The sequence below is a fragment of the Trichoderma camerunense genome, assembly GCF_050948025.1.
Source record: "Trichoderma camerunense strain CBS 138272 chromosome Unknown V8C40scaffold_4, whole genome shotgun sequence".
NCBI lineage: Eukaryota > Fungi > Ascomycota > Sordariomycetes > Hypocreales > Hypocreaceae > Trichoderma > Trichoderma camerunense.
In genome coordinates this window covers 1,324,444-1,336,751 of record NW_028145366.1, presented here as the reverse complement: position 1 = coordinate 1,336,751, position 12,308 = coordinate 1,324,444, and the positions used below count along the sequence as shown (strand labels likewise).

At 48.6% G+C, this 12,308-nt stretch overlaps 4 protein-coding genes across 4 annotated transcripts; 2 read left to right on the top strand and 2 right to left on the bottom strand.

The window, feature by feature from the left end:
• Positions 1-36: 36 nt before the first annotated feature.
• V8C40DRAFT_237645 (aldehyde dehydrogenase domain-containing protein) lies at positions 37-2,323 on the bottom strand. Its single transcript, XM_083214285.1, has 4 exons — positions 1,472-2,323; positions 1,100-1,402; positions 718-1,038; positions 37-653 (listed from the first exon to the last, which is right to left on the bottom strand). The coding sequence occupies exons 1-4, from the start codon at positions 1,700-1,702 to the stop codon at positions 81-83; spliced, it is 1,428 nt and encodes a 475-aa protein (XP_083076357.1). The 5' UTR covers positions 1,703-2,323; the 3' UTR covers positions 37-80.
• A 771-nt stretch (positions 2,324-3,094) lies between these two features.
• Positions 3,095-4,977, top strand: V8C40DRAFT_263270 (amidase signature domain-containing protein; the record flags this gene model as incomplete). The annotated part of the gene is made up of 7 exons (XM_083219446.1): positions 3,095-3,349; positions 3,412-3,558; positions 3,612-3,728; positions 3,787-4,162; positions 4,394-4,516; positions 4,577-4,765; positions 4,820-4,977. 7 exons carry the CDS (start codon positions 3,095-3,097, stop codon positions 4,975-4,977), a joined length of 1,365 nt encoding a protein of 454 aa, XP_083076356.1.
• An 819-nt stretch (positions 4,978-5,796) lies between these two features.
• On the top strand, positions 5,797-7,301 carry V8C40DRAFT_285441 (glycoside hydrolase family 64 protein; the record flags this gene model as incomplete). The annotated part of the gene is made up of 1 exon (XM_083222368.1): positions 5,797-7,301. The coding sequence occupies one exon, from the start codon at positions 5,797-5,799 to the stop codon at positions 7,129-7,131; it is 1,335 nt and encodes a 444-aa protein (XP_083076355.1). The 3' UTR covers positions 7,132-7,301.
• A 527-nt stretch (positions 7,302-7,828) lies between these two features.
• On the bottom strand, positions 7,829-9,906 carry V8C40DRAFT_162129 (aspartic peptidase domain-containing protein). The gene is made up of 3 exons (XM_083211480.1): positions 9,417-9,906; positions 8,263-9,358; positions 7,829-8,202 (listed from the first exon to the last, which is right to left on the bottom strand). Exons 1-3 carry the CDS (start codon positions 9,591-9,593, stop codon positions 7,928-7,930), a joined length of 1,548 nt encoding a protein of 515 aa, XP_083076354.1. The 5' UTR covers positions 9,594-9,906; the 3' UTR covers positions 7,829-7,927.
• Positions 9,907-12,308: the final 2,402 nt, after the last annotated feature.

The following is a 12,308-nucleotide window of genomic DNA, read 5'->3' as shown; positions in this document are numbered from 1 at the left end:
GCAATTCACTTTGCAAATTTATGTGGTGAAAAATATGGGCATCATTGTCTATTATCGTCCATTGTACATTCGATGGCTGTCTAATTTGCAATCACAGTCTTTGTCTGCAAAAATTCCTCAAACGCCCAGTGGCTACCAAATCTCCCAAACCCGCTATTCTTGTGCCCTCCATGCGGCAAGGTAAATCCGTCATGGAAAGTCGGTCCATTGATATGAACCGCTCCACTATCCAATCTTCTTGCCAGAGGTATTGCTTGCAGACTCGACGCAGTATAGATTGCCCCAGACAAGCCATACTCACATTCATTAATCATCTCGATTGCTTCATCTACAGTGTCGTATGTCGCAATTCCAACAACAGGGCCGAAGGACTCATTTTGCCAGAATTCCATATCTTTGGTAAGGCCTTCAATCACCGTGCCATACAGTGGACCGTGTTCTCCGTCCAAGGATGAAGCGGTAATTACCGTGGCACCTTTGCGGGCGGCGTCATCCAGAAGCCCTAAAATTCGAGTCGTACTTCGTCTATTAATGACGTGCTTGACTTGAATAGCAGAAGCAGATTCGAGTCGCTGTCGGACGAGGCTGCAGAAGGCCGATTTTAATTTCCGAGGCACCAGGACGATATCTGTAGACATACAGATTTGACCGCTCTATAGCCCAAAAGTTATGGATTAGCAAGGTTTTTTGAAGACAAGTAAAGTTGCTTTCACATACATTGATAAAAGCCGCATCAAGAATTGTAGAAGCCGTGCTTTCCAAATCCGCATCTTCTAGGACCAAACTGAAGTTTTTGCCGCCCAATTCCAGGAGTACAGGCTTCAAGAAATGGCCTGCTTGGGAGGCAATGTGTCTGCCCACGGCCGTTGATCCGGTAAAGTTGCACTTTCTCACCGACGGATGCGAAATAAGAGTATTGAACGTGTCTGATGCGTCTTCAGGCTTGTGCACTAGAAAGTTGACCACTCCAGGTGGGAATCCCGCGTCTCGGAAGAGGCTGGCGATGAAGTAATGTGTTCTAGGGCTTAGCTCGGATCCCTTAGTCGACAAATTCAGTATGGCTTTTATTCACTATTATATAAATCGGAATAAGGATTACCTTGAGTATTGCGCAGTTCCCAGCCGCAACGGCAGCGGCAATAGATCGCATTCCCAGCATAGCCGGCGCGTTCCAAGGCGCAATGCCTAGCACGACACCAAGCGGATCTTTAAAGATCAAAGCGAGTGAATCTGGCGATTCGGTCTCTGGTATTAACCCAGACAGGATTCCGGACGTTATGAGAGCCGTGACTTGTTCGATAATCTCGAGTGTGGCATGAAAGTTGATCGAAGCCCATACTGAAGAGCAGCCAAGCTCTTCTGCTACAATAGACGACAACTCAGATGCCCTCTCTTTCAAAAGCTAGAATATGCCAAGAATTAGAGATTTTGAACATGTTATTGTTCATGGAAGAAAGATTTCTTAACTAACCTCTACTACCCTTTGGAACAATACTTGTCGCTCCCTAACAGACGACTTTCTCCATTTTGGAAATGCAGCGGTGGAGGATTCCAAGGCCCGCTTACACAGTTCCGGTGTAACGCCCTGGGTTTTCCACTGCGATCCTCTACCGCTGTCGGGATTTGAAACGAAAATGTACTTTTCATCTTGCAGGACAATGTCATTGCCGTCAATGATTAGTGGAACAGTGAAAGACTTCATGATGGGATTTTGAGATGTAAATGATATGGTTGATTATAGTGACAATAGAATTCACAGAAACTCGTGCGTGTAGAAGTTCGAGACATCCCATTAGATGTCCCTCAGCATCTTTATTCAATACAAGTCAATTCACCGTTGAGCGAACTGAAGGCACTTCCACCATTGCGACTTCGGCTTTCGGAGCTCGATGGTAAACGTTCCGTGGCGGATGAAGTGGCGCTCGCTTTTCGGCGGGCACTCCGTTTCTTCCCCGAAGCCACAAAATTGAACTTGTCGGCAGTATCAACCAGATTGCCCTGGAAGGTGTTTAGTAATAACTGGAACACCGGGGGTATATTGGGTCAATTTTATGCGCAGCTCTACACGCTTCGCAACCTCAACTCCGCTCCTTCACATGGAATACACATGTGCTGCGGTAGACATCATGATCCAACTCTCACAGCGCCAATAAGCTGCATGGCGGAGGCGGTAGTAGTGTTCCCGGGAACGTAATATGGTGGAGGGCAAATTGACAACCTATTCTAAGATATTCATGTGGTGCATTCCCATCGATTAATATTATGCTGGGTCGTGAGCTTCTCATCTGAGAGCACTGGCTTGAATTTCACTTCCCGTTTGAATCACTCCAATAAGTTGCTTATAAAAGCGCGCAATTCAGGCCTAGCTTCACGCTTACGCATCCTGCCAATATATTTCTGCCTGAGGGATTTCATTCGGTACTTCTGTATCTGTGGGACTGGAAGGAATACGATAGATTGCTATCAGGCAGCTAAATAGAAACAAAGGAGGTCTTCAACTACCAACTCTAGCCAATTCAGCTAAATTGAAGCAATATGGGATCCGCGCGTACTGCACGCGACGAATATTTTGACTAATCTTTTAAGCTTTTAACTTGGAGTACCTATATCACAACAAAACTATGTTGTATGAATTGCGCCCATAAGCCAATGTTTTCCTCGATGAAGTGAGAAGCCATAATTTGTATTGTCCGTGATTGTGACGCCTGCTAAAGGATTTCTGGTAATTTATGCCACTGCTAATGGTCGAATTCCAACACTCCAAATGAGAAAGGATACGGCCCTAATACGCTTCTTTTCTACCTAGGCTTGTTGCCTAGGCTTCAATGTTGTTACCTAGGTAGGATGCAATGTCGCTACCTAGGCGTATTACCTTAATTTCCAGGTTGGCTTTACAGTCGCGACAGTGGATGTACGGGGTAAGCTAAACTACATATGTAGGATGACTATAGGTCCATTAGTTAATCTGCATATGTATGTTAATCGTTATATATCTGTTTATAACCATCTCGCCTGCCGTTGTCAGATATACAATCCATATTGTGAAATCAATTGTTATCCTTTCTCCCCAAAATTCGCCATCCAGTATAGCAAAATGTCTAACTCACCATTCAATGTCCTAACTACAAATGCCGTGGACCTACAACGGCTTCTAGCGGACAACCAAATCACCAGCGTTCAGATTGTCCAACAGTGCTTTGACCAAATAAATCGCCATGAACCAGCTCTTAATGCCCTCATCTCCCCCGCACCCCGCGATAAAGTGTTGCGCGCTGCTGCAGCCTTGGACGAAGAGCGCAGTAATGGCAGCATACGTGGCGCATTTCACGGAATCCCGATTGTTCTCAAGGTATGTTTGTTTCGATCGATGGCCCTCAATCAGGGCAGGACACGGGCTGAATTGGTCTATAGGACAGCTTCATCACCGCTTCCAATCTTGGGATGAGCAACACTGCGGGATCATGGGCGTTTGTCGGTGCCAAGGCCAGCAAAAACTCTGCAATCGCGCAGTTGCTGATTGATGCTGGTCTGATTATTATAGGAAAGGCTAATATGACGGTATGAATAGACTTCAATGCTGTTTAATACTTCACTAATGGGTAGGATGATAGGAATTTGCTGGCATGAAAATGACAAAGATGATGCCGGGATGGTCCAGCCATGGTGGCCAAACATTATCCCCATACGTGGGCAAGATTGAAGAAAATGAAACCCTATTAGGACACTCGGTCAGTAAAGGATTAACATTCTATTCAATTCGTGACAGACGATGCTCATATGCACCAGGCCCCAGGAGGATCCTCCACCGGTTCTGCAGTTGCTGTGGCAGCTGGCTTTAGTCCTCTCGCAATGGGCACAGAAACAATCGGATCCATTGTCACACCTTCGACGCGTGCCGGTCTCTACGCTCTCAAAGTTACAACTGGCGCTCTAGATACGACTGGTACCTATTCAATGACGGACTTCTTTGACAGCGTAGGGCCCATGGCAAAAAGCTCTGCGGATGTGCGAACAATGGCCGAGATTCTACTACAGCGCACTTTTAACTCTCCAGATTTTGGGACTTGGAAAGGACTATCTGTCGGATTTCTGGACCCAAAGGTGTGGAAAATGGCAAAGGAGATGTGCCCTCCGCACGAAGGCACTGCAGAACAGATGGCAAGTAAATTCTCGACATGTACCAATCTTCATTATGTCTAATTTTATACAGGTGGAAGAATACGAAAACGTCGTCAAACTCCTTCAGAAAGATGGTTGCTCGTTAACATACCCCGTCACGATTGCTGACGTCGACAAGTTGACAGTGGATGGAGAATAGGCCATCATGCCCATCGCTTGTAAGCATCAAGCGACTTAAATCTCAAGCCTAAATCGCTAACCGCACACCTATCAGTCTGGGAATTTAAAAACGTAGGCATACTCCGCTTCATCGAGTCATTTGACGAATGCCCCGTCAGCAGTGCAGAAGATATTGTCAAATTCAACAAAGACAATAGCGAAAAAGCGATGCCCCCACGTAAGTTCTCCTACTCAGAAGTCCAGCTGAGTGATGATCTCTAACATTCCATGTCTCCAGCATACACTGAACAAGGCGACCTCGAAAAGACTCTCGGCTGCAACGACGACCCAGCAAAGATTGAGGGGCTACGGAATGGCCTCCGACAGGTAGGCCAACAGATCATCAACACTGCCTTCGACACCCAGGGCGTGAACCTTATCGTGGCTCCTGGCGATAGCTCTCTCTGTATACACGCCGCTGCAGCAGGTAAAGGAACCTTATGAATAACAAGAAATGAACATAAGTGTCTAACTTCAGTAGGCTATCCAATCGCAACGGTGCCTGTGGGCCAACTGCGTTATAATGGACGACCATTTGGCTTGTGCATATTGGCCAGAGCAAACGAAGAAGAGCTACTATTGCGTTTCATGGCGGCATACGAGGCGGTTGCTGCTCCCCGTCCGGTACCAAGTTTGTAATTGCTCGAGGTCAATAACATCAATCCCGTTGTATCTCTTATCAAACTTTCTTGTAGCTTTCACGAGCAGTGTCGTGGCGCATCTATATACATATACTTATCTATTGTTAGTAGTCATTTCAGGTTTTCTGGAAAAGTATGTTCCTGACTCTGTTTGATCCACACGTTCAAATCTAGAACAGCCCTAGCTACACTGTACATCTATGTGGCGTTCTGTGTAAACTCCAGCGAGGGAAATTGTTCAGTTGTTTCACCTAGGAGCAGTACCTAGTAGTACCAGCCATTTGAAGCAGAGGATACTGGCATTTGTTTCCGCTGTCATCTCCAAAGCATCAAATAGTAAAGTTTATGCCACGAATTACTTGTTATTCCACAGTGTGTCAATGGGATGGCGTGACTTGAGCGTAGGACAACAAGACACTGTTCGACAGATATACAATTCTCATACTTGGACTAGTAACTACCTAGTAGATTCTTCGTATAGCCCTCTGGTATAAGGTTTAAAGTTACTCCTTAGGTATATATATCTTAATATCGTTCGTAAAAGTGGCTGAATAGCCGCGGTAGCATAATTACAGAAATATAAAACGGGACCCCTCCGGCATTTTTTATGCGATTCTTGGGAAAAAATTTGTTTTTATGGAGTTTTGAGCAGCGTCTCTTCTACCCTGCACGACATCTATTTTCCTACTTAGGATTGTATACATTTCATGAAAAAAAATGGTACTTAACATGTCAATATCATTCATCAGGACATCTCACGAATCATAGCTTATCAGCAAACGTATCAACTCTTTGTCAATATTCGCAGAGCATCGCAATGCATTTCACAAGGCTCTTTTTCATGGCAGGCGTCGCCTTGTCAATAGCATCTCATGAGGCAACCTTTCTAGAAAGGGGAGCCACTCTTGCAGAACCCGGCGGACCTCAAGACGTGGTAATTACCGACGGAAACATTCTCAACGGCGCATATCGCCCCAATGTCGACCAAAGCAAGCCATCAAGCAATCACACTCTACCATTGAAGCTCATCAATAAATACGCTGGCGGCCCAATCAATGCCTACATCCAAGGCCTAGACATGAACGGCGCCATCGTCTTCATCACCGCAGATGGCAGACTTGTATACCCCAACTCCAACGGCTCTTCGCTCCCCGTCGAGATCAAGGAGGACATTGCGATTCCTCTACCCGCCATGGACCAAGCCATCACCGTCAATCTCTCCATTCCCCTCAACTCGGGAAGAATCTACTTCTGCGAGGGCAATCTCACGTTCGCCATTCTCGACCGCGGAGACGGAGAAGGTCTCGTACAGCCTTCTGTCAATTCCAATGATCCCAGCGCTTCTCTCAACTGGGGTTTCATAGAACTGACGTACCCCGAAGATGGATCGATCTACGCCAACATCAGCTACGTCGACTTTGTCGGACTCATACTCAGCATGGTCCTTTCGACTACAGGCGGAGGCACTCCCCAAATCACCCGCGGACTCCAACCAGACGCCGTTCAGAAGCTCTGCTACGGGCTTTTCGAACAGAAAATTAAGGATGGCCATCACTGGCTTGGAATGTGCGTCACGGCCAACGACAACCGTCCAATTCGGGTCATTTCTCCAAACTATTACCAACACATCAACGAAAACGCCTTCAAAGAGTACTGGACAAAGTATGTGGACGACGTTTGGGATACCTACTCAAAAACGCCCCTCATCATCGACACTCAACGTGAGCTCGGCAACGTCTCATGCCTAGTCGACAACGGCACCATGCGCTGCGGCAACGACACCATCAGATACCCCAAGCCCACAGCAGCCGACATCTGGGGCTGCAACGGCGGCCCCTTTGCTCGGCAAGAAAACGAGACTCCCATTCACCTTGCTGTCGTCCCCCGCCTCTGCGCCGGATTCGTTCGGTCAACGCTTCTCCTCCAAGGAGGACACGTCCAGCCCAGTCTAGGATCAGACTATCACTACATGGTCAGCCCAACGAATCATTATAGCAGACTTGTACATGAATTGCAGGTGGATGGTAGGGGCTACGCTTTTTCATACGACGACGTCAATCCTAATGGGAATGAGGATGCGTCAGGGACAGTTGCGGCCGGGGATCCAAGTTTATTGACGATTTATGTTGGCTCTCCACCGACAGATATATGATCAGATGGATTGACAGCATAAGTTGGCCCTGAGACAGTGTATAGTGCATTGAGAGGCATGGAGTCAAGAGGGTGACCCCCAAGATCTGCCAGATGGGTTGGCAAGCGGCATTTGAGAACAGGGATTTATCAGCGGGGCAAGCAGGAGATACAAGAGACGGCAGAGTAAAGAAGAGCTTTATAATACTTCAATGTTATTCTCGTTTACTGGATTCGACATTGATGGCTTCCACTATATAACACGCTATGCTACTACAAAAATACAAACATTGACATGGCAAATGTGACAACAAACAAAGCAATGCAAAGTGAACGTGACGTATATGCCATCCCAAACAAACAATGCAAAGTAAACATGACGTGTATGCCAGCCCAAAACGAGGGTTCATTGCCCAACGCCTCCCGTGCGCAGAATGCTACTTCAAACGAATGGAGTGCGCAACAATTCGCAGATATGCTCGCAGAATATTTGTAATGATAAGCGCCGCCCTGGTGTACATGTATATAGATATGGCCACGAAGCCTTGTCGAATCGGAGCAGCTAAGGATTTTCACATCCTGTTGCCATTGAAACTCATACGAGGGGTATCTTGCAGCTAAACCTGCTATAGCGAGTGACGCGTTTATTTCGGATGTGCTCAAATGGCTTCAAAAGACTCTCATTGGTGCAGCTGCTGCAATCACTGCACAATCGCGCCGTGAGGCGGAACGTTTTTCCATGGAGGTAGCCAGGGACTATCTCGGGGTTTTCTCAACAATTAAAAAGTAAAGTAATGAATGGTGAGCGTGGCAATATCTCATGCCAGCAGTACAAGAAACGGCAATATACATAAAACAAGAGCCGGGCTGCCACTCCGGATAAGCGATGCAGCCCCTGAGGAGCCAGTGGTTTGAGTGGGCTGGGCTACGGTTGACGTCTCCTGGCCGTTGAGGCCCATGGCGGGCTCGGTCGAGGACGGGGGCTCAAAGGTGGCTGTGCCGGTGCTCTCTGCAGTAGCAGAGGCAACGCTCGAATCCGTGGCTGTAGCGATACTTTTGTTACCGGTGGAGGAGCCGGTACGCTTGGCAAATCCTGAATCGAGTTAGTATTCCGTGTATCTCATAGGTCATGTATTCGCAAAAAGAAACTCACCAATTCGCTTTTGGTCCTTGTCGAAGACGGCGTAGACGTTCTTCAGGAATGTGTCGCCAAAGAGCCAGGATCCAGAGACTACCTCGTAGCCGTAGACGTTGCTAGTGCATTTTCCAGTGCTATCCTTGGGGGAGATCCAGTCCTCGCTAGAGATGGCATGATCAACGCCAGAAAAGGTGACGACCAGAGGGGTAGTGGTATCGCAGGGAACTGTCCAAGTGACGCCGTCTGAGCTCTGCGCTCCATCGATGACAGCGTGCAAAGCCTTGACATTCTTTGCCGGGCCGAACATGTAGGAGGTGCCGGTATCGATGTAAGCATTGATGCCGCCGGCACTGGCTTTCTTGCCATTGTAGGACATGTCATCCAACGGGATGGACCAGTCGGAACCAGTAGGAATGGAGGTATAAGTGATGGAGCCAGTGTACCTGGAAGGATTTGTGGCACCAAAAGTGACTTCGCCATCATTATAACCGTCCGATGCTCGAGCTAATGCGACAGAAAAGATGCTTTGGCTCAGCATGCCAGCACCCTCCAATGCCCCTAGGAAGTTCTCATTGGCGCCACTGTTCATGGACATGCCGAGAATGCCATCAAAAGCGAAGTGCACGAAATCCGAAGAGGTATTGGTAGCCAAACCAAACTGATATGACAAGCTCATGCCTGCCACTTCGATGGTGTCGGTGACAAGCGAACCACTAACAGATCCAGACCCATAGGCGATGGAGAAATCCTTTGAGCTAGATTTCAGTGTACTCGAATCATCGGGTCCGAAGGAGTCATGCAAAGAGCATGCTTGAGATGTACAGTCGGTGCCCATGACCCAGCTCGAGCCAGCTCCAGTGTCGAGAAGCATATACATCTTAGTTTTCCCAGAACCAAGCAATGCCTCCACGAAATACGAGTAATCAGTTCCGTCCTGGTCGAGCCCCGCAGTCTTTGGGGTTTTGGGGTCAACGGCCTCCATGATATGGAACTGGTTGCCTCTTTTCGAGAGATTCGAATCATGGTTGGAATTCGGGGCACTGCGTTCGTTGTATTTGTGAGCTAGCAAAGCCGCTTGCCATGCAGCCTTTTCTTCTTGCGATGCAGGAGCCTGGCGAATCATGGGTCAGCATGTATAAGCGACGAATGAGATTTCGACTTGGACTTACACGTCTGGATGCTCTTCGTCTGACGTCGAATGTCATGCCATTTTCCACACTCCTCTTTGCCTCACCAGCATTATGCTGTTCAAGCTCCTTCAGCCACGGCGGTGTATACGGATAGAACGCAAGGGCGCCCGACGCATACAAAGCCAGCGGCGCCAGCAAGACGGTATTTGGGCGCATGTTGAATTAAGATGAGAAGCAGCGGTTTTGGGCTCGAAAAGTCCGGGAGTCAAGTTATTAGGTGATTAGAAATTACGCATATAACATTGCCAGATTACTGGAGAGGAACAGAACAATTGGAGGAGGGAATTGGACGGCGACGGATTCGAGGGTGGCGAACAGAGCAGATGCAGAGAAGATTCGACAGAGAGGAGGAAAATCAGATTCAAGCAGGGGAGATAGAAGATGCTGCAGATGGATTCGAATCGGACTGTTGGTTCGGTATCGCAAAAGACGAGAGAAACCGTAAGAGGAAGCTGATAGCTTATGCAAATGCCGGTACAAGCAAAACAAGGAACGATGCGCTAATATTAAGGATAGACGATATGCTGCAGCCCGCTAAACGCGACGGAAAGCAATGGGGAAAATAAATAAAATAAATAAAAAAAGGAATATGAGGGGAAAAGACTTAAAGGAAACGGCAAGTCTATATGGGAGGGGAAGGAGGAGGAGGGTAGGGGAGGAGAGGTAGAGGTAGAGGAGGATGGAGGAGGAATGGTGATGCGGCGATGAGGGGAGGCGAAGAAAGATAACAGAAGTTGAGCTTGGATGGAAATTGAACGAGGCCCTTATCGAGGCCACGGACGCTAAGCTAAGCAAGAACAAGAGCAAAAGATTGCCCTGAAAATCGACGTCGCTTTTGTGGAGAGTCTGAAAGGAGGCCCAGAGCTAGGGAGATTGAAGCGAGATGTCCAAATTAATGAAACCCTCGGGGACTTGGCCCAGTACAAGTACTAAAACCAGAGCGCTACCAAAGCGACCGGCCGCGTCGACACATTTGGCGCGGGCAGGGCCGTATCGCTGTCTCTAGCGCGGGGAAAAGCGCGAGCGGGCTTGTACAGGTACCGATACCAGCGGCGGTGGTACCAACCGGCGACGCCTCATCCGTCTTTTTTTCTTCCTTTCTTCCACATCTCTCCAGCTGATGGTCCTCATGATGCATCACCTGCTGTCTTTTCCGCAAGCCTCAAGCCTCTCTGCAAGCCCTGTCTCGAATCGGCCTTGATCGCAATCGCCCTTTGCTCGTCAATCGGAGATGTTGTTTCGTGTGCATCTGTGTCTTTCTCTCCGTGGCGCCTCCTTCAATCTATCGTGCATGCGGGTTTGCTGCGTATTACCTCACGTTGCATCGTGTGGAGGTCATGCCTGCTTAGCACGTTCCGGGGATTGGAGTGAGTGATATTCATTGGACTCGATACAGTCCAGTTCCAGGTTGACAGTACACCACCAGACCAACTGGAACTGAATCATGTTGCATTGGGTCGAGGCTGCTAAGCTCGAAGCGGCGCCGCTCAAACTCCATCCACGATACTGGAATATCAAACGAGGTCATGCTAGACTGGCATCAATCAATCTAAATGAACTCGTTACCAGGTCTGCTGCAAACCATCCCACCTAACCCAACTTATCCGCATACCAACCAACCGCTTGGAGCCAAGTGCTGGGTCGCTAAAGCAAACAACCAGACGCAGAAAACCACCGCCCGAGACAACGGCAAGGATCTGGATGTCTAGTATCGACTAAGAGGGCAGCTCAAATTGGGGCCCCTCTCCGCTAACCCTTGCGCTAGAACTCCCCCAAAATGCGGCTCACACTGGCGTCAACACTTGCAGCAACACTTGCAGCAAACTGGAGTCTCAGATGAGCCAGTGGAAAACGAAGCTTGACCTTGTGGTGACGTCGTGGGCTTCGGTATTATCTCTCTTGGGTTTGATGCTGATGCTTTGCTGCAACACACATGACAGCCTGACTTTTGTCTCTGGGTGTCATCTCGAAGTGCCAATTGGCCTGACGGGCAGCTACGGCTGTAGGAAACAACATTGACATCCATGGATCTATGGACGCTGGACCGAACGGCGGTATTAGGCCCGTGCCTGTCTATGTCCGCCTTATTCGAGATGCGGAAATCAGATGGAAATGCAAAAATCAGACATAGACATTTGAGATGCAGCGCCCATCATCTGATGTCTCTCGCTTGTCGGTTTTTCGTTTCGTTTCAACCAGCTGCCCGCCCTCCAACCGCCGCTGCCGCTCGGCTTTTCGCCCTCTAAAATGGCCATCCGCAGGGCGACTGTGCTTAGCCGAGCGGGCCGCTACTAAACGAAAAGCCTCAGTGCTCGAGGCCGCCAATCCCAGTCCAGCTCCAGCACCCTCAAGAGTCAAGACTCTCCACGCCTGGCCTAGCCTCAAACCTCAAACCTGAACCCAGACGCCCTGCACCTTGCCGATGCGCAGATCGAACCTCGCCAATGCATGGAAGGCTTCGAAGTTCACCTGCGGCCAACTGCACGTGCTAATGTATGTATGTGCTCAGTTTCATGTGTGTGTACTTGCAACGGCGCCTAGGGCCTAATATGAGTCCATGTACCACCGGACCACTGGACCATCTGTATGTCGCACTCGACTCGCAATGCAACCACCATCCATCTTACCTATCAATGTCGATGGAGATGTCAATGGAGATGTGGCTGCCGAAGCGAGTAGAGGCAGGGAGAACGAGGGGAAAAGGTCTCACGATCCAGCCCGTCAGCCGTGACTGCGGCGTGCGCGAGACGGGGATTGCCAATCACGGCCATACACGTCAACTTCAATCATGTGTGTCTTCAGCTTCTTTTTTCTTTTTCTTTCTTTTTCATTCCTTCTTTACGATAAATCCCGAGTCTGCCATCCAAAATG